At 39.9% G+C, this 23410-nt stretch overlaps 1 protein-coding gene across 1 annotated transcript in view; it reads left to right on the top strand.

The window, feature by feature from the left end:
• The window catches only part of LOC145983066 (GTPase-activating Rap/Ran-GAP domain-like protein 3), a gene marked incomplete at both ends in the record, with an annotated part of 150979 nt that overhangs the window by 103213 nt on the left and 24356 nt on the right, over nucleotides 1-23410 (top strand). Inside the window, one exon of the mRNA XM_083116341.1 lies at nucleotides 17729-17844. Coding sequence (XP_082972467.1) covers nucleotides 17729-17844 — 116 coding nt within the window. The remainder of the gene's footprint in view (nucleotides 1-17728; nucleotides 17845-23410) is intronic.

Genomic DNA, 23410 nt, shown 5'->3' with positions numbered 1-23410 from the left:
AAACAGGAGGACATTTGCAAATTTAAATCAACCCAACACAGAGATTGAGGTCGATCTTGATGTAGGGGACGGCTTTATACACCCCCACAGAGCAGATCTGTACATCAAATTTGATGTTGTAAAGCTCGATGGTACAGATTACCCTGCAAATTCAAATATAAGACTTGTAGATAATTTTGTGCCGCATCTGTTCTCTGAAATTGAGATCAGAAAGCATGGAGTTGTTATAAACAGAATAGATTATCCCGGCATTACCTCCACAGCTTTGGCCACACTAAAATTATCCAAAACCGAGGCTTCTTACTACAAAATAGGTGGTTTTGAAGCTGGTGAGAAAATATTATCTAAAAATCACACAGTTCTGTTCCCGATGCGCCTATTGCCAGGATTCTTCTCGGATTACAAAGATATTATGTGGAAGGGTGGTTTAAGAATTACATTTAGAAGAGCTGCAAATGATAATAATGCATTGATGAGGTACAGCACATTAAATTCTACAGGGGAAGCTTTGCCCAATACCCTACCAGATGCAGGCAAATGCATTATTCAGACTATGGAGTTAAGAATCCCTGTTGTTGAATATGAGGCCAGTTACGCTCTTAAATACAAAGCTGATATAATAAAAAATCCACAGGTTCCTCTTCAATTTTACACATATCAATGCGTACAGAAGCCTGCATCTGGTACTTATTATGAATTTGATGCTACAAATTCATTCTCCAGTATTCAATTTGACATGCCTGATTTTGTGGTGGTACTGTTTCAGACTGGGAGACACAATAATCAGGAAAAAAATTCAAGTAGATTTGATAACTGCAACATCAAGAACATATATCTTAAAAATGGCAGAAATGAGGTTTTTCCTAGAGAAAATTACAATTTAGACATTTCCAAGGATGATTTTCTTAAATTATATGAGGCTTTTTCGGCTTTCAAGCGCGTCACTACTGGCAGTACTGACCTGTATTACTCACCAGATGAATTCAAAGCACGGAGACCCATGTTTGTAATTAACACTTCAAAAAGGAAACAAGTTGTGGTTAATGACAGGACAAACATTAAAATTATCTGTGAATTTCACGAGGCTTTACCCGAAGACACCATTTGTAGCGTTATTCTCATAGGAGAAAAATCATATGTTTATGATGTAAGAAATGAGAGAGTCACAGAGCAGTTCTAGAGACCCGATTCAAACACAAAGGCCCCTTGATTACAAAGCAATAATACCAACACTTTGCTGTCAGAGAGGCCCCAGACACTCTACCAGCTTTGAAACCTCAACTGTATTATCAGCTAGCAGTTAATATCTTATGCGTGGGCAGTTGTATTTCAATCTTTTATCAAGACTTAAACCCAAAGCCCCTGATTACAATGCCACAATATTAATACGTCTCCAAATGGAATATGCCCACATTTTACTGGGTTCTGAGACCTTAATGCAGACAAAATTGGATTTTGAACTGCCATAATATTTTCTAAGTCTTTGCCTAGGCTCATATTATCAGAATAGAATTGCTTTCAGCATGAAGGGGGTACAGTTCATTGCCACTGTGTGAAAATATGTATTTTTATCTCAATAATCTTTGTTACACTTTTACATGTTGCAGACATGTTACACTTTTTCCCCTGTCGCACAGAAAGATTAATGGCCCCTTCAGTGAATCGTACAGAAAAATCATTAATGTTCCCTTCTAGCATGTAGATTTTATCTCTTGCGTGCCGGCAAGACATGCAAACAATTAATTATATTTGCCCGCTTTTCCCCCTATTGTATGGCTGAGCGAGTGGTTCCCAATAGAGAATAATTTTGCTCTGTTGAACAACACTTTTTACCAGGTTTTCAGATCTGGGAGTTGTATATCAACTAGGAATAATTATTCTCAAAATCTCACGTGTGGAGATATTATTTTGCCACACATATTTCAATCTATCAGGACTCGAACCCAAAGCCCCTTGTTTACAAAACAACAATATTAACATTTTGCCATCAGATTTTATGAGGACTCAAACCCGAACCTTTTGATTACAAGGCAATGCACCACACTCCACTCGGTCTCAGAACCCAATAGATATCAATTCAAAATTCCTGGAATTTTGACAGAAAAACATACTATAAGCTTAATTTCTGGTATAGCCAAAAATTGACAAATTTATGGACAAAAATCTGGCTGATGCAACTTTTGTAAGTATGCACAAATCAATCTGAAGAGCTCGTACTTTCTGAAAAATTCCCGAGGGCATTTTTTACAAAAATCTTGAATTATAAGAGCTCCACACTTGAGCAAAAACTCATATGGGCATGTTGAGCAAGTTTTAAGTATGGCCAAAGCTGCTGGAGGGGGGTTCGTACTTTCTCGCACTGTCCGTAGTATCAATACTACTACTAAAACTTATCCTAAGAAAACATTACCCACCCAATTACACACTTATGTAATTTCGTATCTCTGATCATAAATAATATTAATGTTAAACACTAACACTTATTTACTTCCTACTATTTCTAACCTCTACCAAGTGATAGTGTAGTGAACAGGTATTGTATAGGAACACATACCGCGTGGTTTAATAGAACAGTGATACGTATACCTTCACCCGGATAGCCGGCCCGAACGGCCATGGACGGGAACGAATCCCCGGACACCGACATGGACACAATAGAACAACTTGTCATCGCCCACCAAGACTAACCACATACCACCCTCCCAGATAAGTGCGGACAAAAACACCCAAAAACGCCACCGGGATGAAATGGAGGAATCGATTCAGCCAGTCAAAGTCCCCCGCGGAAACTCTCTTTCCGAAATTCAACCCACTCTTCCCGAATACTGGTACGACAAGGACATGCCGGGACCATATGTCGTCCTCCTGGACGGCATTGAGAAAAACGCGAAAAGACTTGCCGCAGATAGCGTCGGAAACATTCTCAGGAAAAAAAAATGTGACCGTCAACGTGGTAGAACAATGTGGTATCAACCGGGTCCGGGTAACATTCAAAACAGCAAGGGCTGCTAATAATTTCATGCTGCAGACTGCTTTACATCGGGAAATGCTGGTTCAATCGCGGGTGCCACTTTCATTAGTTCAAAGGGAGGGTCTGGTATTTGGTATCGAACATGATACCTCCGAACAAGACGTATTGGAAGGTATAGAAAGCCCCATCAGGGTTCTCACAGTCAAACGCTTGCCGAAAAAGATCTGGCGAGAAGATGGGACTTTCGACCTCGTTCCAACAAAACTTTTCTGTGTTACCTTCCGCGGGAACCAAATACCTGACAAAATCATCATTAATAGCCAAATACATGAAGTAACATCTCGAACAAGAGCAGTATTGCAATGTTCCCAATGTTGGCGTTATTCCCACCACCAGAAACAATGCCGTTCGAAACCCATGTGTGCCAATTGTGCCAAAGATAACATGAAGACCAGTGCGACAGTTCACCCTCGTGTATTAACTGCAAAGAACCCCATTCCTCTTTATCAAAAAATTGCCCCCGACGTAGACTTGAATCAGCCATACAAAACAAAATGGCCGAAGAAAACATTTCATACCACGAGGCAAAAAACAAACTACAAGGGATTTTTATTCCCAGCCCCACCAGGGAGGAAGTTCTCCGCCCAAGATTCACAGGTGCTAATTTCCCCCCATTACGTCTTCCAAGGTCGGAACGTTCGGTGGACAACACTAGACTTGACTTGCCCCATTCTACACAAACGGTCAATAACTATCAGATATTGAATCATACGCAATCGGTGCTCACAAGGGAAGAACCAGTATTGGAAAATACTTCCCCTACTGATGCCATTAAACCGTCAAGGCGACCCAATAGACATCGTTCATCCAAAAAAAAAAAAAAAAAAAGACGACCATCAACCCCGCAAAACGTACACTAGCAGGAACTGGTATGACGATGATGAAGTGTTAATCATGACCTCCAGTTCCACCTCTGACACAGAAAGCAATTATTCCAAACCGATAGGACAAAATGCCCGGCCCGCTGCTTTGACAAGTAAGAGGGAGATAGATAGAGTAAATCCTGTTCGGCCACCAACAAATGTGTTCTCGAATAACTCAACCTCAGCGCATATAACAATAGAGCGCAATCTTATTTACAACTCGATCCTATACATGATTCCCAATTTATGGGACGCGGTGCGGGAAACAGAAAACAAAAACCGTCGCATTCAACTCATCAAACAAATCCAATCTTTAACATCCAATCTCCTGGCTATCATAGAATCCACACATTGACAGAACAAGGTTTCCGATAGATACCTGAAATGGAAACAATAGTACAATGGAATGTTAATAGCTTCTCCGCGAGAAAACTTGAATTACTAGACTTAATTGCCGAATATCAACCCCAAATTCTCTGTTTACAGGAAGTTAAAGGTACCAAACGCGAAAAATATCGTATTGCGCATTATAATATATACGGTACACCAACAACTAATAGGGGAACGGTAATATTCGTACACGAAAAAATTCAACATACAGAAGTCCGGATTCCGAATGACATAAGATTAAAACAAGATTTCCAAGCAGAAATAGTAGCTATCCGCGTCTCTATCTTCCTACGAACATTCACAGTCATATCGATATTCATCCCTTCCAATACTAACTCCCAACGCATACGAGCAAGAGACCTTCAAGAAATGGTACAACACGTTCCCGGACCTATTGCCCTCTTAGGTGACTTTAATGGACGCCACTCAACGTGGGGGGACAAACGTAACGACAGACTAGGTAACGCAATTGACATATGGATCACTGAGAATAACCTCATTCTCTGTAACGATGGCACCCCCACCCATTACCCTCTCAACGGAAATAACCCATCCTGCATAGACCTGACGATAACGTCTCCGGAAATATTCCCTCAGTTCGCGTGGCATAAAGACGCAGACTTACGGGGCAGCGATCACACACCCATTCTCTTAATCAGACGTCGTCACAATCTCCGACCCCCAGGCTTGGCTAACAGCCAGAAACCCCCAGTGCGGCGATGGAACAAACCTTCCATTAACTGGGATGCGTTCAAAGCCACGTTCTCACGGATATACATGCCAATTCTATCATTCCGAAATATCAACCTAGTTTACTCCAACCTCATCGAAATGATTACGGTCGCTATGGACCACAGTGCTACTCGTACCCGCTTTAGTATCCCGGCCAGATATCCATCCATAAGTTGGTGGACGAGAGATTGCAAAACTATTAAAATCAGAAAACGACAACAACTCCGAAAATATGAACAACACCACCTCCGAGAAAATGTGATTGAACTCAAAGGCCTACAAGCGAAAGCCAAAAAAACTTACCTCCAAGCGAAGAGAGCAGCATGGCAAAACTTTTGCAATACATTAGATCGCAGCGATAGCATAAGCTCCATTTGGCACAAATTTAACTCCATTCGCAAACCCACCCAAAGTAAGGTGAAAACGCTAGACCGAACAGGTTCATATCTTTATTAACACCCCCTTCGGTTAGCTCGGGTTATAAACACGACGAAATATTAAACGCAACATTCACAGATGACTTTCCCGCGGTAACCGCATTAGAACTCACAAATACCTTGGACTCCCTCAAAAATACCGCTCCAGGATATGACGGCATTACATATGACGTACTTCGCCACTTGCCGGACGAAGGTATCCACCTCATTGTACAAATTTACAATGAAATCTACCGCACCGGTATTATCCCCATAACCTGGAACAATCATATCGTAATTCCTATCCTCAAACCATCCAAACCTCGCAACAACGCACAATCGTATCGACCCATAGTATTAATTCCGGTACTCACCAAACTTTTTGAAAAAACATTACAACATCGAATAAACTGGACCCTGGAAAAGCAACAATTTTTCCCCCCAACACAAATGGGATTCAGGCTCGATCACGGCAGCCAAGATGCCGTATCCACTCTCACAGTCGCAATACAAAATAGTCAGATAACTAAGGACTATTGTTTTAGCCTGTTTACAGACATTGAGAAAGCCTATGATTCGGTTTACATCCCAATACTATGCAATGTATTAGATAAATTATCAATACATCCTTCCGTTACTAATATTATCTAGAATTTATATAATGAACGAAATCTTGTATTTTGGTTCGATGATCGAATGGACGTGGCCCGAAAAGTACGAACCGGAATACCACAGGGGTCCCCCCTCAGCACCCTACTATTCAATATATATATACCCACTACATCCACCAATTAGATCTCGCTGACTTTAAAGTATTACAATACGCCGACGATTTATGTTGTTATAAACAAACGTCTGATGCCACTCAAGGCATACTTGCTCTAAAAAGGGCTATTACTGTACTTCGGGATAACCTCTGGAGTATGGGACTAACCTTCTCACCCTCCAAATCAAAAATCCTCATTTTCAATCACCGACAACCTTTAACTTATCCAAACAATATACCAAGTATCCAAAATATACCTCCTGTAGACTCCTATAAATATCTCGGAGTTTTTTTTATTTTTGACAGAAAACTAACGTGGAGACTCCACATTGAATACCTCAAAGTAAAAGGGAAAAAAATATTAACATATTACGAAGCATATCCACCACTAAGTGGGGGAGTCATCCATACATTATGCTCTTATTTTATAAAAATTGCTTTAGATCATTATACGATTACGCAGCCCCAGTATACGGTGGGGCAAACACAAAAACCCTGAACTCGTTAGATATATTACAACGATAGGCTTTACGAACGTGCCTCGGCCTAATGCCTTCCAGCCCAAACGTGAGTGTCTATCTCGAGAGTAATGAACAATCACTCCGATATTATTTCTTATACTGCTATTACATAGACACAGAGGCCTATCAGCTGTCATTTACCCACGACCACCCACTCATATACCAATTAAATATCCCCATAGAGCCAAACCTAGATATCCATTACGCCGACCGAGGTGAACATGGAAAATATCAAGAAAGATGGCCGGAGTCGACATTAAAATATACGGATGGATCAAAAGACGATACCGCAGTAAGTTCTGCATTTTATATCCCGTCCCAGAACATAATTCGACAATTTAAATTACCTCCCGACGCGTCAATTTTTTCGGCGGAATGTTATGCAATATATAGAGCATTACTTCATATCCTCGCGTCGGGCCTTCCACAATGTCTTATACTGATCGACGCCTTGAGCGTGCTCCAAACGTTGTCAAGAGCAGGCACTGCAGCCTATAAACTTACGATTTTTCCCTATCTTATTCAAAGTGCAGCGTTACGGCTCCGAAAACGGGGACACGAAGTGACCTTTACCTACATCAAGGCACATTCCAATCAAAACAAATCTCACGACTTCGTAGACATCTACGCAAATCAAGCTCGGACACTCGAACATGTTACCCCCTTACGCTTGCCTTACACAGACTTGCTCCCTCGCGTAAAAATGAAAATCCAACACGAATGGGATGAATGGTGTGCACACGAAATCCAAAACACAACCACCTATAAGTGGAACACGCACATCGGCACAAAACAACCTTGGTATCAACCTTTGAAAATGCCTCGGGCCGTGATTGTGTTCACCTTGAGAATGCGCACGGGTCACGTTCTGGTGAATCAACATTTGGCAAGAATACACGCGGTACCTATAACTTCCTGTCAATGCGGAGAACCCAGCCAAACAATAACGCATCTGTTTTTCCAATGCCCCTTACGACAAGCCCATCGGGAACAGTTGTATCAAACCCTACTTCGACTAGCTGTTCCATTTCCGGTATCAATCCCAACCCTGATAAGTCAGCCTCGAGCTCCCATCATGTGGACGCTCTATAGCTTCGCACGAAAACACAGCATCTCAATGTAAACAAAAACAATAAGGAAGATCACAGTGTAACATACCCAACAGGATACCCTCCCATAGTGAAAATCACGAGTAAAAGTGAAAGTGTATTGTGCAGGTGCCATAAGGAATAACGACTGAACATAGACATACGCGATACTACGCGACTGAAGGAGACACGAAGAAGTCGGATCAAATAAAGCAGTCCCGATGGCTAGAAACCGCAAAGGATAGGCGGTGTGAGCCACGATAAAGAAAGCAAGCAAGCAATGGTTTACATGTTGTACAGTGTATGAAATGATTATTTTATAAATTTAGTGTTTATTTGACAACATTCAGTTTTAATTATAACAATTGGCGACGAGGATAAACGATAAAGGATTAAGGATTGTGATTAGGATGGAAGCTTCAAGGTTACAGTTCTTTCAACCATTTAGTACATCGTACGCCTTTTTTTTTTTTCAAAAATAATCATTTCATACACTGTTTTATCGTGCAATTGTCCATGACTATTTTCATTATTTTTTCTCTTACATCCTATGTGGTGTTAAGCGATGAATTTTTATGTATGCTGATGCAGAAGTTGTCAACAGCTTGTTTTGAGTTTTCTTTTCATTCTTGAAGCTCTTATTGGGTCAAATAAAGTGCACGAACATGGTGATGGACAATTTGCACGGTAACTCATGGATCCCACTGTAAAACATGTAAACCATTGCTTCACTACATTCTAACAACAATCTAACAGAATATAAACTGTTAAGTTAAATCTGGCCTTGGTTGAACATTTAGCCATCCTTATACTCTTTCTCTTAACATAAAAGTTGTGGATAGCCCGTAAAACGGATAAACGATAAAACTGTCCGGATAATCTGAATATCGGATATCAGAATATCCGAATATTTTAAATCCGGATAGAAAATTATATGGATTTGGCCATCCCTAGTGTGTACGGGCCTAATTAGTTTGCAAGTACAAGGCTGGGGATCGGAGTTCTGCAGTATTATTCCAGCCACCAAACGAACATTCAAATTTTGGTTAAAAAAAAAAGAAAGAAAAAGACGAGCATTTTCAAAGAGCTATAACTAAAAGAGAGAACCAGTAGGCCTAACAGAGCTCAAATATTTCTAAAGAAAAAAGTATAGCTCTGATATTACGGTCCTTCCATACTAAAAAGAATCCTAATCTTTGATTTTTGTTGAAAAAAAAAATCAGTTTTGGCCCTAAATGTCAACAATTTGTATTAGAGATAATAAAAAATCGTAGACGACATAAAATGTAGTTTGTAATGTATTGAAAATAATATTTTTTACCCCAGCTTTCTATAATTTTTCTTGCTTGAGTTATCATATATATAGCGACTGTCTGCGAAGGCCAAAAATGCTGGAAGCCATGAAACAAAAATGGCCGCCATTTTTAAACGACGTTATATAGGAAGGAAATAATGCCTGTTTTGAACTACTCTTTCAGCAACAAAAATGAGTTGTTGTTTTTTTTTTCCAAATGGTGAAACAACCAGTTCTGGATCATTTTGTATGGATTCACCCAAATCGACTCAGGCAACTCAGAAACTCTCACTGTCTTTAGTTGGATCCTCAGTGCTATAGAGTAACTATACGTCCAGTTTTGACCGGGACAGTCCCGTTTGAGAGGTGTGAAACCGTTCTATTAAGGTCTAAATTTGAGACTTTCATGCTAAAAATAATGTTGATGGAATTTTTAAATCAGCGTCGTGGCAAAACAGCTGCACTGCATTTCAAGCACTTCATAACAATCGAAATGTTCCATTGTTGTCGAGAACATTCGAGCAGATATCAGTTTAATGTTGAAGTTGGTTCGCGTCACGGGTTGTATTGTTTTGTGTGTATTCCGTTATTTGTAGAGCAATAAATAAGCATGGTTAAGAAGCGTACATGTAGTTTGAATACGAACTTGCAACAAGAATTTAAATTCCTGCGTCTAGACAGAACCCCAATAGACAAATCCAAGGTACATAGAGATTAGCTGAAGCCATCCGAAGATTGCCGATCTTGCACTAACGCGTGACGTCACCAGAGAGGGAGTGAGCTCGGCTGAAGCAGACGGCCCCCTAGCATTTACATGGGAGATTCAGAGAGCGAAAGTATATTATTACTTTTAGGAGGGGGAAAATATTAATTGTCATCCTCAAAGATGGTATTGAGGCATCCATTTAATGATTAGTAACATAATTGAAAACGCGCTACTTTTAAAAGGGGGCAAAGTACATGTGAAAAAATGTATTTTGAAAATCCATATTCGTGAAACTCATTGATTGTTGTTGATTTGGTGTTTTAAGTCCACTTTATGCACAGTAAGGCTAATCGGGACTGGACCTACAGTTTAAAGTGGGATCCGAACCACTATGTACCTCCACCGGGTATCGAACCCGGGACCCCTTGATTATAAGGCGAGGACGCTACCACTGCGCCATCGGGGAGGCCATATTCGTGAAACTTTCTGACCAATGCGCTACAGAGAAAGTTGCGTGTTCTTCTTTAGAATTTCGTCATTTTACAAATCGTAATATAATTTTAACAAAAACGTGGCATGCTAAAGAAGAATTAAAGAGTTTTAAAAAATAATTGATTAATAGACTTAGTTTATTTTACTTCGCTTATCTGTCACATATGGCTAATCGCAAAGATGAGGATGGGTGATGATATGATGAAATTGATGAAACGAAAGTAGACTCATGCCCGGGCAGGGATTCGAACCTGGGGGGCCTTGGCATCGTAAAGCGTTGTGCTAACCACTTCGCCACGGAGGTCAGCATTACAAGGAAATAAACAGAAAATGACAATCATATGGCATCTATGTTTTAATATGCGAGAAACATTTGCGAGGAGGTTATTGATGTAACAAATTATTATTACTAGACGTTGTGATGAAAATTATTAATATATCTGAAATATCGAGAGTTGATCTTGCAGTCTCTAAATGTACTTTTAGCGTTACGGAAAACCTTTACTCAAAATTGCTAGTGTAAATTTATAAGCTATTAAAATTTAAAACTTATTCCTGTTCGACAAAAGAAACTGCCAAGTCAAATTAATATTTCATATAAATACATCTATTTTTCTTTCATGAGGCCAGGACAGTATTTGGAGGGGACGGTGGCTTGGGAAGGCTATAGCCCCGGATCTCGATCTGCAAAGGGGATTCCAGTGGGAAAACATTGCTATTAAATAGTCCAGAAGAAGGGGCGAAATGATTATTTTTAAATGGCTCAAGAATACAAAGATATAAGTGGACATTTGACAAGCTTAGTCTAAAACTTACTACTGAAATCGTACATGTGTGTGTGGGGGGGGTGGCTACGTAAGGTAACACAGTGGAATATGTTCCACAATACTAAAATTAAAATAAATATGTGGGAACAATAGAAATCAAAATATGTTGTAGCTATTGACGGGGCAATAGAAAAGAGAGGTAAATCATATTTTCCCGGGGCAATCATGTTTATTATTCCGTTACATATGACACAAAAAATGCATATTTTGGCTAAAAGAGCTCTCATTCATTTATTTATTTTTGTCGTTTTACTGGGGGCAGATATGAGAGAGAGAGAAATTGTCGAACGAGAATAGGGTAGCGTTCCTGCCCTCACCTGTAGTGTGGTCACTGCCTATAGCTATGCTGGAGAAGAATGCACCAATTAATACGTTATTAAATAAAACAGATACTTTTAAAACTTTTAATCAAATTATTTGTGAACTATGATTTAAATTTAAAGAGAGCACATACCTGATTAATTTAATTAACTTCTAAAGCCTGCCATTTCCGAGCCTTCTTCCGGTGTAACTGCACTGCCCTTTGAGCCCTAGCTGCTGCGTTCAGGTGGCGGAACGAGTAGAATGCTAATTAAAACAAATATGTGACAAATATATATATAAAAAACAACGTGTTGAAGCTATTGACGGCGCCAAAGAAAAGACAGAAGAGAAACGTGGAGAGTGCAGTGATATTTTACGGGAAGCAGTGACGTTTATTACACCCTTACATTTACATACAATATTAAAATGTTCTGCATGAACAAAGTAATATATATTCAAATCATAGAGCAAAAAGAAATCCAACGCGCTTAAGTTAAAACTCCCTTACATTGGAAGCCTGGAGAGAACAATACAGGGGTTCCTTCGTAACACGATTTCTTGAAAACCATTTTACACATTTGAATCAACTTTGTGACAAATTGATTAGAAAGGATGAATCTTAACAGTAAAAGTTGTAACCCTGCTACAATATTTTAGAAGATATTCGTTGTCAAGTCAGTAGCGAGTTAGAGGAAGAACAGTTTGGTTTCAGGAAAGGAAGAGGCACAAGGGATGCAATTGGTTTACTGAGGACCATTGGGGAAAGATATTTAGAGAAAGGAAAGGAGGTGTTTGTAGTATTTGTAGACCTGGAGAAAGCCTTTGATAGAGTGAATTGGGTTAAACTTTCAGAAATTCTGAAGAAAATTCGGGTAGATTGGAAAGAGAGGAGACTTCTAAGCAACTTATACATGAATCAACGAGTTAAAGTGAGAACAGGAGACGAAATGACAGAAGGCTGTAAAATTGGAAGAGGAGTACGACAAGGATGCTGCCTATCGCCTACTTTGTTTAATATCTATTTAGAAGATATAGTGAAAAATTGTTTCCAGGGAACAGGAGGTGTCAAATTGGGAGGAAGAAGAATAAACTGCATAAGATTTGCTGATGACATGGCATTATTCGCTGAGGATGAAATAACCATAAATAGTATGTTAGAAGAGTTAAACAGCAGCTGTGAGCAGTATGGGATGAAGATTAATGTAAAGAAGACAAAGGCAATGGTTATTGGACGGAAACCAAGGAATATTAATGTGAGAGCAAACAGTGAAAGAATCCAGCAAGTGGATAGCTTCAAGTACCTCGGATGCACTATAAGCAGTGACATGAACTGCAAACAAGAAGTGAAAATGAGAATCGCAATAGCAAAAGAAGCTGTCAATAGAAGAAAAAATGTTTTTTGTGGACCCATGGACATAGGTCTAAGGAAGAGATTAGTGAAATGTTTTGTGTGGAGTGTAGCACTATATGGTGCAGAAACCTGGACGTTGAGAAGAAATGAAGAGAAACGACTCGAAGCTTTTGAAATGTGGACATGGTTAAAAATGGAGCGTGTAAAATGGACGGACAAGGTAACAAACGAAGCCGTACTGAAAAGAGTTGGTGAAAAAAGATCTATACTGGAGACCATCAAGAGGAGGAAAAGAAACTGGTTAGGACACTGTCTAAGAAGGAACTGCCTGCTAAGAGATGCCTTGGAGGGAATGGTTGAAGGAAGAAAAGTCCGTGGAAGAAAGAGATATCAGCTTATGGATGATATTAAATTAACTGGGTCGTATGCTATTACGAAGCGTAAGGCGGAGAATAGGGAAAGCTGGAGATTGCAGTGAAAAACCTGCCAATTAGGCAGAAAACAATGAATGAATGAATGAATGAATATCTCAATATTTGCATAAGGAACCAGCCTTTTCCGTGCCGAGCTTCTCGACGATGACGTAATGCATCCACGGACAACTGCGCAAACGATCTGCACCGCCGAACGAGCACCCCCTGAGACAAATCATTGTGTGTCAGATTTGTGGGGAGCTTTCTAAATGGTTGTTGAAGAATAAAGCTGTTCTGATGAATTCTTCTGGCATTCCTGCTTCAGCGTAAGACTAACAACAAAGGTTGATAAGAACGTACAAGAAACACTATGTAAGGCATACCGAGATTATAATAATAAATGCCTTTAAGCAACGGGAGAACATATTTCATTTATTCTTTATGACCCATACTATAATAAATAATAATACGTTAATAATAACAATAATTATATAATTAGGACCAAGCTATTTTTCAGAATTTCCTTGAGCTGTCGCGTTTTGTGGTCAAAATATTATGGTGACCCTGATCAGTCATCTGATGGATATGAAAATAAGTAAAAGGGTGAAGTAAAGCGTGCGTCAGAAGACGTTTCACAGTCTAAATTTGTACAGAGTAGGAAAGGTATCTGCTTCTCTCATCTCTTCCGACTTGGAGCCAAGATTCGCCGTCTGGAGCCGGAGGTAAGTTCTCCAAGATCGATGCCTTTTGTTTAACATCATAGAAAACCTCCGCGAAGCACAAAGCATCCGTTTCTGAATATGACTGGGGGACATTTGGAAGCAAAGAAGAGTTCTTCAGCTGAGAAACGCAAATGCTCAGAGAAGAAAGATTCGAACGTCTTTGTTGGAAGGAAAAACTTGAAGTGGTGTAACTTCAGTTTCGCTCTCTTTTTTCCCCCTATTTCTTAATCTTCTTTCTCTCCATCTCTGTTTCCTACTTTTTATCTCTCTCTTTCTCTGTCTTTCCTTTTTACGCTCTTGCCCATTCTCTTGTTTCTCTTTCACAGTATCTTCCCCTCCTCTTATTCTCTCTCGCTTTTTGTATGTTCTATTTCCCTTCCTCTCAGTGTCTCTCTCTCTCTCTCTCTCTCTCTCTCTCTCTCTCTCTCTCTCTCTCTCTTTGTTTGTTCTTTCTCCTATTCTCTCTATCTCCCTCTCCCTCTTTGTATATTCTATTTCCCTTCCTCTCAGTCTCTCTCTTTCTATCTCTCCTTCGTATGTTCGTTCTCGTTCTCTCTCTTCCATAATCTCTTTCCATCTTATTCACTCTATCTCCCTCTCGCTCTTTGTATGTTCTTTCTCTTATTCTGTCTATCTCTCTCTCCCTCTTTGTATGTTCCTTCTCTTATTCTCTCTCTCCCTCTTTGTATGTCATTCTATTATTCTCTATATATCCCTCTCCCTATTTGTATGTCATTCTATTATTCTCTATATCTCCCTCTCCCTATTTGTATGTCATTCTATTATTCTCTATATCTCCCTCTCCCTCTTTGTATGTTATTTCTCTTCCCATAGTATCTTCCCCTCTTCTTATTCTTTCTCTGTCGTTCTTTGTATGTTCTTTATCTTTCACGATCTCTTTACCATTCTCTTATTCTCTCTTTCTCTCTTCTTTCTGTGTTCTTTCCCCTCTTAATCTCTCTCTCTCCCTCTCTCTCGTTCTTTGCATGTTCTTTCTCTTCCATAATCTCTTTCTCCTCCTATTCTCTCTCCCTTTCCAGTTCTTTGTATGTTCTTTCTCTTCTATAATCTCTTTCCCCTCCTAATCTCTCTCCTCTTGTTCTTTGTATGTTCTTTCTCTTCCATAATCTATTTCCCCTCATATTCTCTCCTTCTCCCTCTCTAGTTCTTTGTATGTTCTTTCTCTTCCATAATCTCTTTCCCGTCCTATTCTCTCTCTCTTTTTCTTAATTTGTTCTTTATCTTTCATGGTCTCCTTTCCCTCCTCTTATTCTCTCTCTCTCCCTCCCCCTTCCTCCCTCCCTCCCTCCCTCCCTTCTCCCCCTCTTTCCAGATCTGCAGCCACACACACACACACTGACTCAGACTTTCAATTGTCTCCCATTGTCTATGCTTTTCTCGATATTTTCCCTCTCTTCCCCTTCTCTGCTCCTCTCTTCCTATGTCTGCTTCCCCCTGTGGTCCCTGAGAGGGAAGATATAACGAATTTAACGGCTGAAGAATTGTCTGACGAAAAGGCAGAATTAATTGCGAGAAGAGTCTGGCAAATAAAGGAACCAACGACAAGTAAGACCTCCATTGTTCCCCACCGCAGGAACCCCATTATGCCCGGGAGGCGGATGGCAAAGATGAAGACGGATGTCGTAACGTTTGACAACGATCGACTTTGAACAAGAAAAGAGCAGCTGAAAGGAATCGTAAACTTGGAACGAGATTCGAGTTTCTGGATGACAGGAGACTGAAATTTGCCAACAAACACTTGAACAGATGTGCAAAGTGCATTGTGTGAAGAAATGGCGCAGGAACTTTTTTGATTTGGAGAGGGGTTACAAAGTTCAACAACCCACCTACATGCATGCATACATACACTGCCGCACGCGAAAGGGGAGCTGAAGGGGCCACAGTCCCTCCCGAAATTTTGATAAAATCAGTATTTTCAAATGAAAAATAGTAAGGGATTCGAAAAAATGAAATGTGTAAACACAAACTCCTTTAAAATAACCCACAGATTATCATTTTTAGTCTTCAAAATTACAATTAGTACAATTTTAATAGACTGAAAAGCTCCAAACATGAGAAATATTTTTTGGTGAGTCCCACCCCTCACCAAAACGAAGCTGTAAACTATCCACCTAAAATTCCAGCCCCTCCCGAAAGAAAAATCCTGCGTACGCCAGTGCATACATATATAATGTACAGTGGGATCCATGAGTATTACCGTGCAAATTGTCCATCACCATGTTCGTGCACCTTATTTGACCCAATAAGAGCTTCAAGAATGAAAAGAAAACTCAAAACAAGCTGTTGACAACTTCTGCATCAGCATACATAAAAATTCATTGCTTAACACCACATAGAATGTAAGAGAAAAATTAATTAAAATAGTCATGGACAATTTGCACGATAATACTCATGGATCCCACTGTACGTGTGCGCGCGTTTGACTATGGGTGTGTATCTGTGTATCGGGAACGTACTATATTCTAGGCTAGTAAGCTTCTACGAAGCATGAAACCCAGACTAAAACATAGAAGAAAAGTCGATTAGAAATTGTGAATAAAAATTGTTCATTTCAATAAGAAGGTGATGGTTTGAGTTTCAGTGTTTAAGTCCACTTTATGCACAGATAGACTAATCGGGATGATGGTGATTCTGTAGTTGACATGGCAACGTGGATTCCTTGAAGACGTCTTGAACGAGGATGTGGGTGTGTCTAACGACTTACACACGGCGTTTACCGGAACATAGTATTCTCCCTTCCTCGCTAACCTAGAACCAAACGTTCTAGTGAGATAGCCCAAATATTGGATTCAGGATACGTTTCTGGTGTGTATATACTGCATAATCATGTAAATAATTGTGGGCTATTCCATTGTAGAACAGACCTCATAGTGATAAACAGCTAAGACAATTATTTTTAAAAGTAACTGTAACACTGAATCACGATCCCTCAAACTAACCGTAATTCTTACAACTCGACCAGTTGCAACAGTACTAATGATTGATCACATGCTTTCATTGGCTTACAAGCAAGAAACAAACACGTGCTGCCCTGCCATCTGGTAACAGGATTCAGTCGTGGTATATGCCCTAATCGTGTGTAGCGACTTACCAACTTGTTATTATGTAGCCTATCCTTTTGATCAAATAATTCAATTTTTATAATTTATTTTTATTTCCAGAGAATTGTAAGACAAGGAATTGTGCATGAAATCAATAATGTATATAGTTTGAACTCGGCAACATAAGCTTTAGTTAGGGAGCTTTTAGACACAAGCAGCAAGCTGCACGTGTAGAATGGGCCTTTTACTCAATGGCATGCATCGTGTCGCCTAGGTCTGTAGTTCGCACATACGCGGTGAATTGGTTTTGCTTACAGGGAGCTTTCAGACCTATGCGACACGGCCCCGTTCAGTCTAAAGCAAAACAGTAAACCGCGCATGCGCGAATAACATACCGAGGCGACACGTGCAGCTTGTCGTGTCGCTTCGGTTCGGTAGGTTGCATTTATTTCTGACGTCTGCTTTACAAGCGACACGCATCTCTTGTCGCTTCGGTCTGAAATCTTCCTTACAGCATCACTGGTGCCAAAATGGCGGCAAAATCCATGGATCTCATTGGTTGCTGCTGGTCTGGGAACGTGGCAGAAAATGCAAACAGTACTGCCAGCTCTAGATTCAGAGAAAAATCATTTTAGCTCATGAAAGCACTAAATGACGGTGATGGAAAACATTCAAACCTTGCTTTAAATGTTGTATACCCACTTTTCATCAACAGCATTCATTAACTCGTCCTCTTCTTCCTCTTTTTCAGTAATTAACGGCGAGAAGGCTGCATTCAACACCCCCATCTTTTCCCAGAAGAGGGAGCGGACACTTGATATGCTCATTAAGGATTTGTACGCGGAACACATGAGCGAAAGCAGAACGGTGAGTACCAGCCGAGGGAATTTTTCTCGCACTTTGCATGAAATGGTCTAAAAATATAGGAACTTTTCTTGAATAGGGGAATTCTTCCTTGAAAAGGGAATTTTTGTCTGGAGACTCTGGGATATTTTTCTTTCCCGTAATTTCTCTTGGCGATGCGCATGGCTTGTTACTTTAATACAAAAAAAAGTTTTATGCAGCAAGTTACAACTTAACTAACGAAGCTTTCATGTAACCAAATGATTTGATTTGTTACTTATTACTTGTTACTCTTTCCACTTTTGGCTAATCGTGCCGATGGGGATGAATAATGATGTCTTGTTTCGATTGATTGCTAGATTGATTTGGTGTTTTAAGTCCACATTGTACACAGAAAAGCTAATCGGGAATGGACCTACATTTAAAGAGGAATTCGAACAACTATGTGCCTCCACCGGGTATCGAACCCGGGACCCCTTCATTACAAGGCGACGACGTTACCACTACGCCATCGGGGAGGCCATGCTTTGTTGTTGATCTGGTTTAATTTACAATCATTGATTTGCTTTATTTTACTTCGCTTCTTGTGCCACTTTGGGCCATCGCTAAGATATAGATGAGTGATGATATGATGAAATTGATGAAGGGACACTCACATGGAATACCCAGGCCGGGATTCGAACCCGGGACCCCTGACGTCGTAGCGTCTGTGCCAACCACTCCACAACGGATTTCGGTATCTGACCAGATGATTTTACAATGTTGTATTTCTGTCAGATTAATAATGCGTAATTCTTACAATTATTTACACAAAGCTTTTTAGAATAACTGTAAAACTGACAAATCAGAAGCCGGCCCCCGTTGCGGAGTCGTTAGCACATCGCGCTACGCCGCCAGGGTTTCCGGGTTAGAACCCTGACCTGGTCATGGATGTTTGTGATTGTCCATTCATCAATTTCATTATATCATCACTCATCCCCATCTTCGCAAATTAGCCAAAAGTGGCACAAGAAGCGAAGTAAAATAAAGTAAATCAATCAATCATTGTAAAATCATTTACTTTGATGGAAAATTTCGTTAGTGGAGCTGAAACGTTGGTCCAAAAAAATGTACTTGTTTTATTTGCACTGAAATAAAAGTCTGAGGGAATTTTTCTTGTAAAAAGGGATTTCCCCCCCTTTTCTGAGGAAATTTCCTCTTGCTATCGCCACTCCCTCCCTCCTAATCTTGGTTCGGGAATTCTCTGGCAAGGATTCGTTAGACAACTTCCTAAAGAATGAACGCATTAATGTCTTGGAAATATTCGTAACGAACGCTGCAATAATGTCGATCATTAATCGCCTTTTCCACTAGGAGGCATCTTAGCTTGAGTACCTGTTTTATACCGCCTAATACAGGGTCTCTACTGATCGAAGAAAATCCGGAAAAGTCGTGAAATAATGATTATGGGATAGGTGAAACCAGGTGCCAGTCATATAATGAGGGAGGTTTAGATGGATATTAGTTTAACTAATTAATTATAATGAACTAAATCTGTCTTTTGACTGTCAAGTCACTTCTTCACGTAGTATAGAAGAGAAAGATTATGAACAAAATATAATTGAGTGAGTGAGTGCAAGTTCGGAACTTAAAACATTACGGAAAGTACTTATCCTTATCCTCCATATCGTGGTTCCTCGGACACCTTCACAAAGTGTCTACCTTGAGAAAAACAACTTCCTCTCTCTGGGTCAGAATCCAAAATGCGCTGCCTGAAGGGCTGCGAGGTTGCACCGAGGCTTCCTTATTACGTCATTGCGTAACCGATTCTATTGACCTCTGGTGGCAAAATTAACAATGATTCCATCAATCTGGCACAAATGAAACAGAAATATAACAAAATGACGGTTCCGTGCGCACTGCGGTCCATATCTTTCATTATCCACAAATAAACAGCTGCCTCAACTATTTTGTAATGAAAACTTTTTTCAAAATCGAAAGTCGCTCAAATACTTAGAATATAGATCGGAAAGTACGGTGAAAGTGAGGTGAGTGTTCACTGCAAGTGACAGGAAAAATATCATCAGCACACATTTCAACCGTTTGTAAATTTCTAGGAGCATGCGGGATACCGAAATTATGGTACTGGGATTTTAAAAATGTTAGTTTTGTATCTCAGAAGCGTCGTAACCATCACTAATTGAAAAATGTGTGTATTATTTCGAAATTTTTACGTACATGTATTTAGGAACTGTGAGTGTTGAAATAGATTCTTAAGGTACACAATGAGTTCATCTTTTCACGTAGCGTTTCAGATACTTGCGGTTACGCTTCGGATTCATTGTTACACAACAACATTTTGCTTACTATAAAAGCAAAACATGGCCTTAGCAAGAAACCACTTCAGTGCCATCTGTACGCCACATTTTGAAGATAATGGAGACGTTATATTTTCTGTTATTTACTTAAATACTTACATTTGACTTTAACAATATTATAAATATTCCAAATTGGTGAATAAAACAATCTTTTTACGTCCAAAAATGCCTTCCTTACGGAATCTTTAGTGATATGGTTGTCTAAACCTCTAGACGAATTTGGGCCTATGCGTTACTATGGTTTTAATACCTCCTTGATAGGCATATACCGTTTGTGGAAATTGTGACGTCTGTCAAAACCTTACCGATTTTGTTTTCTGACCACACCATTGCTATGTTCACGAGATCTTTGGTGGAAACGGAAGCTCTCGCCTGAACAGAGGGCAGCACTCTCTTTGTAAAACATTCAAGGCCAAACACTTCTATCAACAGTGACATGCGGTGATGTCGACACTTGGGGTAGCAATCAGTGGCGTGCCCAAGGGAGGTTGGTGTGGGTCATAATCCTCCTCCCCCCTGTAGGGCCCAGAATTCTTAAAAATAGAACGTCAAAGAAAGGAAAGGATTTTAAAATGAGGAAGGACTACTGAAAAGAAGCACACATTAGTCCCACCCACTTTCGAAAATCCAAAACATGTTGATTTGACTATTAAGCCAGAGATCTCGGGTTTGAACCCCGACCTGCGCATGGGCGTTATTTGTGTTTGTCCCTACATCAATTTTATCGTATCATCTTGACGATCAGCCAAAAGTGTAGGAAATGCGACGTAAAACAAACTAAATAAAACAATCAATCAATGATTTGATTTGTATGCTACTTAGCGTCGCTGACACATTTGGTTAATCGCGAAGATGACACAATAAAATTAATAAAGAGACAAAAACAAATAACACCCATGCCGAAGTCGGGGTTCGAACCCGGAACTCCTGGTTTCGTAGCGTGCAGTGATAACCACTCCCCCGCGGTTGCTTGATTTGGTGTTTATGTCCACTTTATGTACATAAAAGCTAATCGGGACTGGACCTACAGTTTAAAGTGGGATCCGAACCACTATGTGCCTCCACCGGGTCACTTGCACTCCCCCACGGAGGTCGGCCGACAACAAAGATGAGGGGAAAGCTCTAACTATTCGGATACGTGGGTATCGGTAAAGCAAACTGCGTATTTACTCGGTGGTACGTAAATTTAAATTGGATTTTTGAAACACCATATTTGTATATGATTAACGTTTTCCCAAAAAATGTGCATTGCTTGATTTCCCTAATTTCTTCATCTCACGATCTCGGTATTAAAGGATCCGGGCTCGAGCCCTGGCCTGTGAATGAGTGTTCCTTTGTAACCACTCTTCATCCGTTTAATTTAATCAACGTTCACCATCATGGCAGATTTTAGGTAAAGTGATGGAATAGCAACGCTAAAGAAAGGGGGAAATACAAATAATTTCCTCGCAGTGCATCTGTAGGGCACTGTAAAATCAGAAGTCCAGAGTTCTCTGTTTATGATTGTCCCTCGTGACTTCCATAAGCTCATTAGCTACTTATCGCGATTAAATCTAAACAGCTAGAAGAAGCGATGGGAGGTGGCAAAAATTCAATATATTAGAGGAGATAAACAGGTAACAAAACACACTTGTTTCTACTTTCTTCAATGATATTCATTTGGCTTTTTGAGTTCTGGGATACATTTGTCATTCAAAATTATTTCATTATTCACTGCAGAGTACAGTCACGGACACTTCTGGCTTGTAATAAATGCATTGACTTTCAATGGAATCATTACAAGCCAGCAGTGTCCGTGACTGTACAACACATAGGAACAAGAATGCGCGCTCGTCACGGGTTCGAATCCCGGCCTGAATTGTTCTTTGTGAGGTTCCTTCATCAATTTCATTATATTATCACCCATCCTCATTTTCGCGATAAACAAATGTGGCAGAAAGGTGAAGTGAAATAAACTAAACCAACAACAACAATTAGAACGCGCGTTTTCTTGCCCAAATTAATACATCCGTATTTATGACTGTTTAGCTTACCCATTTTTTTTTATTGGAGGCCAAATTATTAGTATATTTAAATAAAACACTACTAAAACGAGAGCGAGAGAGAGCGTGAGCAAATATTTGTTATTTAATCATTATATATTCCATATTTGAAAAAAAAGAGAAAAGAAACTATAACATTTTTGTCTGCACATAATACAAGTACGTTCCCATTCATGTACAAATAAAATTACATCCCATATTATACATACATATTGTACAACGTTTAAAATGTTGTGTAAATACAGAGAACATAAGTACTGCAGAAAATTTTCCCCTGAGTTCTTTAGAGAATTTACAAAGGAATCGAAGGGAAACCTATCCCCTATCTGTCCTATAGGAGATAGACTGGAGGACCTGAAACCACGGGCTTTCAACCATTGCAGCGGGGGACGAAGGGGCAAGGGAGGTACAGCAGAAATCTTTCCTTTCCCTTCGGGCGGTTGTTTGTACCTAGAATTGGTAAGGCGGAGGAAGAGCCAGCTAGGGTATCCAGCGTTGCCAGCTGATCACGTCGAGGGACGAGAAGCGCGTGGAAAGAAGTGTTGCATATGAACTGAGACTTCAAGGCAATAAATATTGTGATTTGAAAATAATTAGAGACGTGAGATTGATTAATCTATCTCTGCTAGACTAGTTACCCCTCAGTGCACGTCACTGTCTATCAACGGAAGGAACAGGAAAGGGACGAGAACGACCCAGTCAGCAGCAGAACTTGTGCTGGGATCGTCGAGTGAGTGAAATCGTGTGGTTGCAAAAAGGGGGGGAATGTTGGACCATATAAATAGCGTGAAATGTAAGTTATATATGTAATATATAATGTTATACGGAATACCATTATATTTAATGGTATTCCGTCGTCAGCGTATTTTCCTCAGAGTTCGTTTGTGTCACGAGTACGATCTGCATCTCAAATAAACCGGAAAGTGAGTGATTGCCATTTCATTAATACAGTAGTACACGAACGAACATGCATGGACAGCACATTTATTATTAATGTAATGTTATATTTTTTTCTTGAAGAGTGCAATCTGGAATACGCAAAATTGTTCGTATGAAAGCTTTATTTGATTTGAGTTTCTGCGTTAGTTTCCGTTTAATCCAGGGAATTGCGCACGGGGGTGGGCAAGGGGGGCAATTGCATCCTAATCATGACCGTCCGCAGAATTTTTATAGGAAGGTGCAAGCAAGGTA

Source organism: Lepisma saccharinum, unplaced genomic scaffold (assembly GCF_977018435.1).
Source record: "Lepisma saccharinum unplaced genomic scaffold, izLepSacc3.1 HAP1_SCAFFOLD_609, whole genome shotgun sequence".
NCBI classification, from domain to species: Eukaryota; Metazoa; Arthropoda; class Insecta; order Zygentoma; family Lepismatidae; genus Lepisma; species Lepisma saccharinum.
The sequence above is the reverse complement of the archived record's forward strand: the minus strand, read 5'-3'. Positions and strand labels throughout refer to the sequence as shown.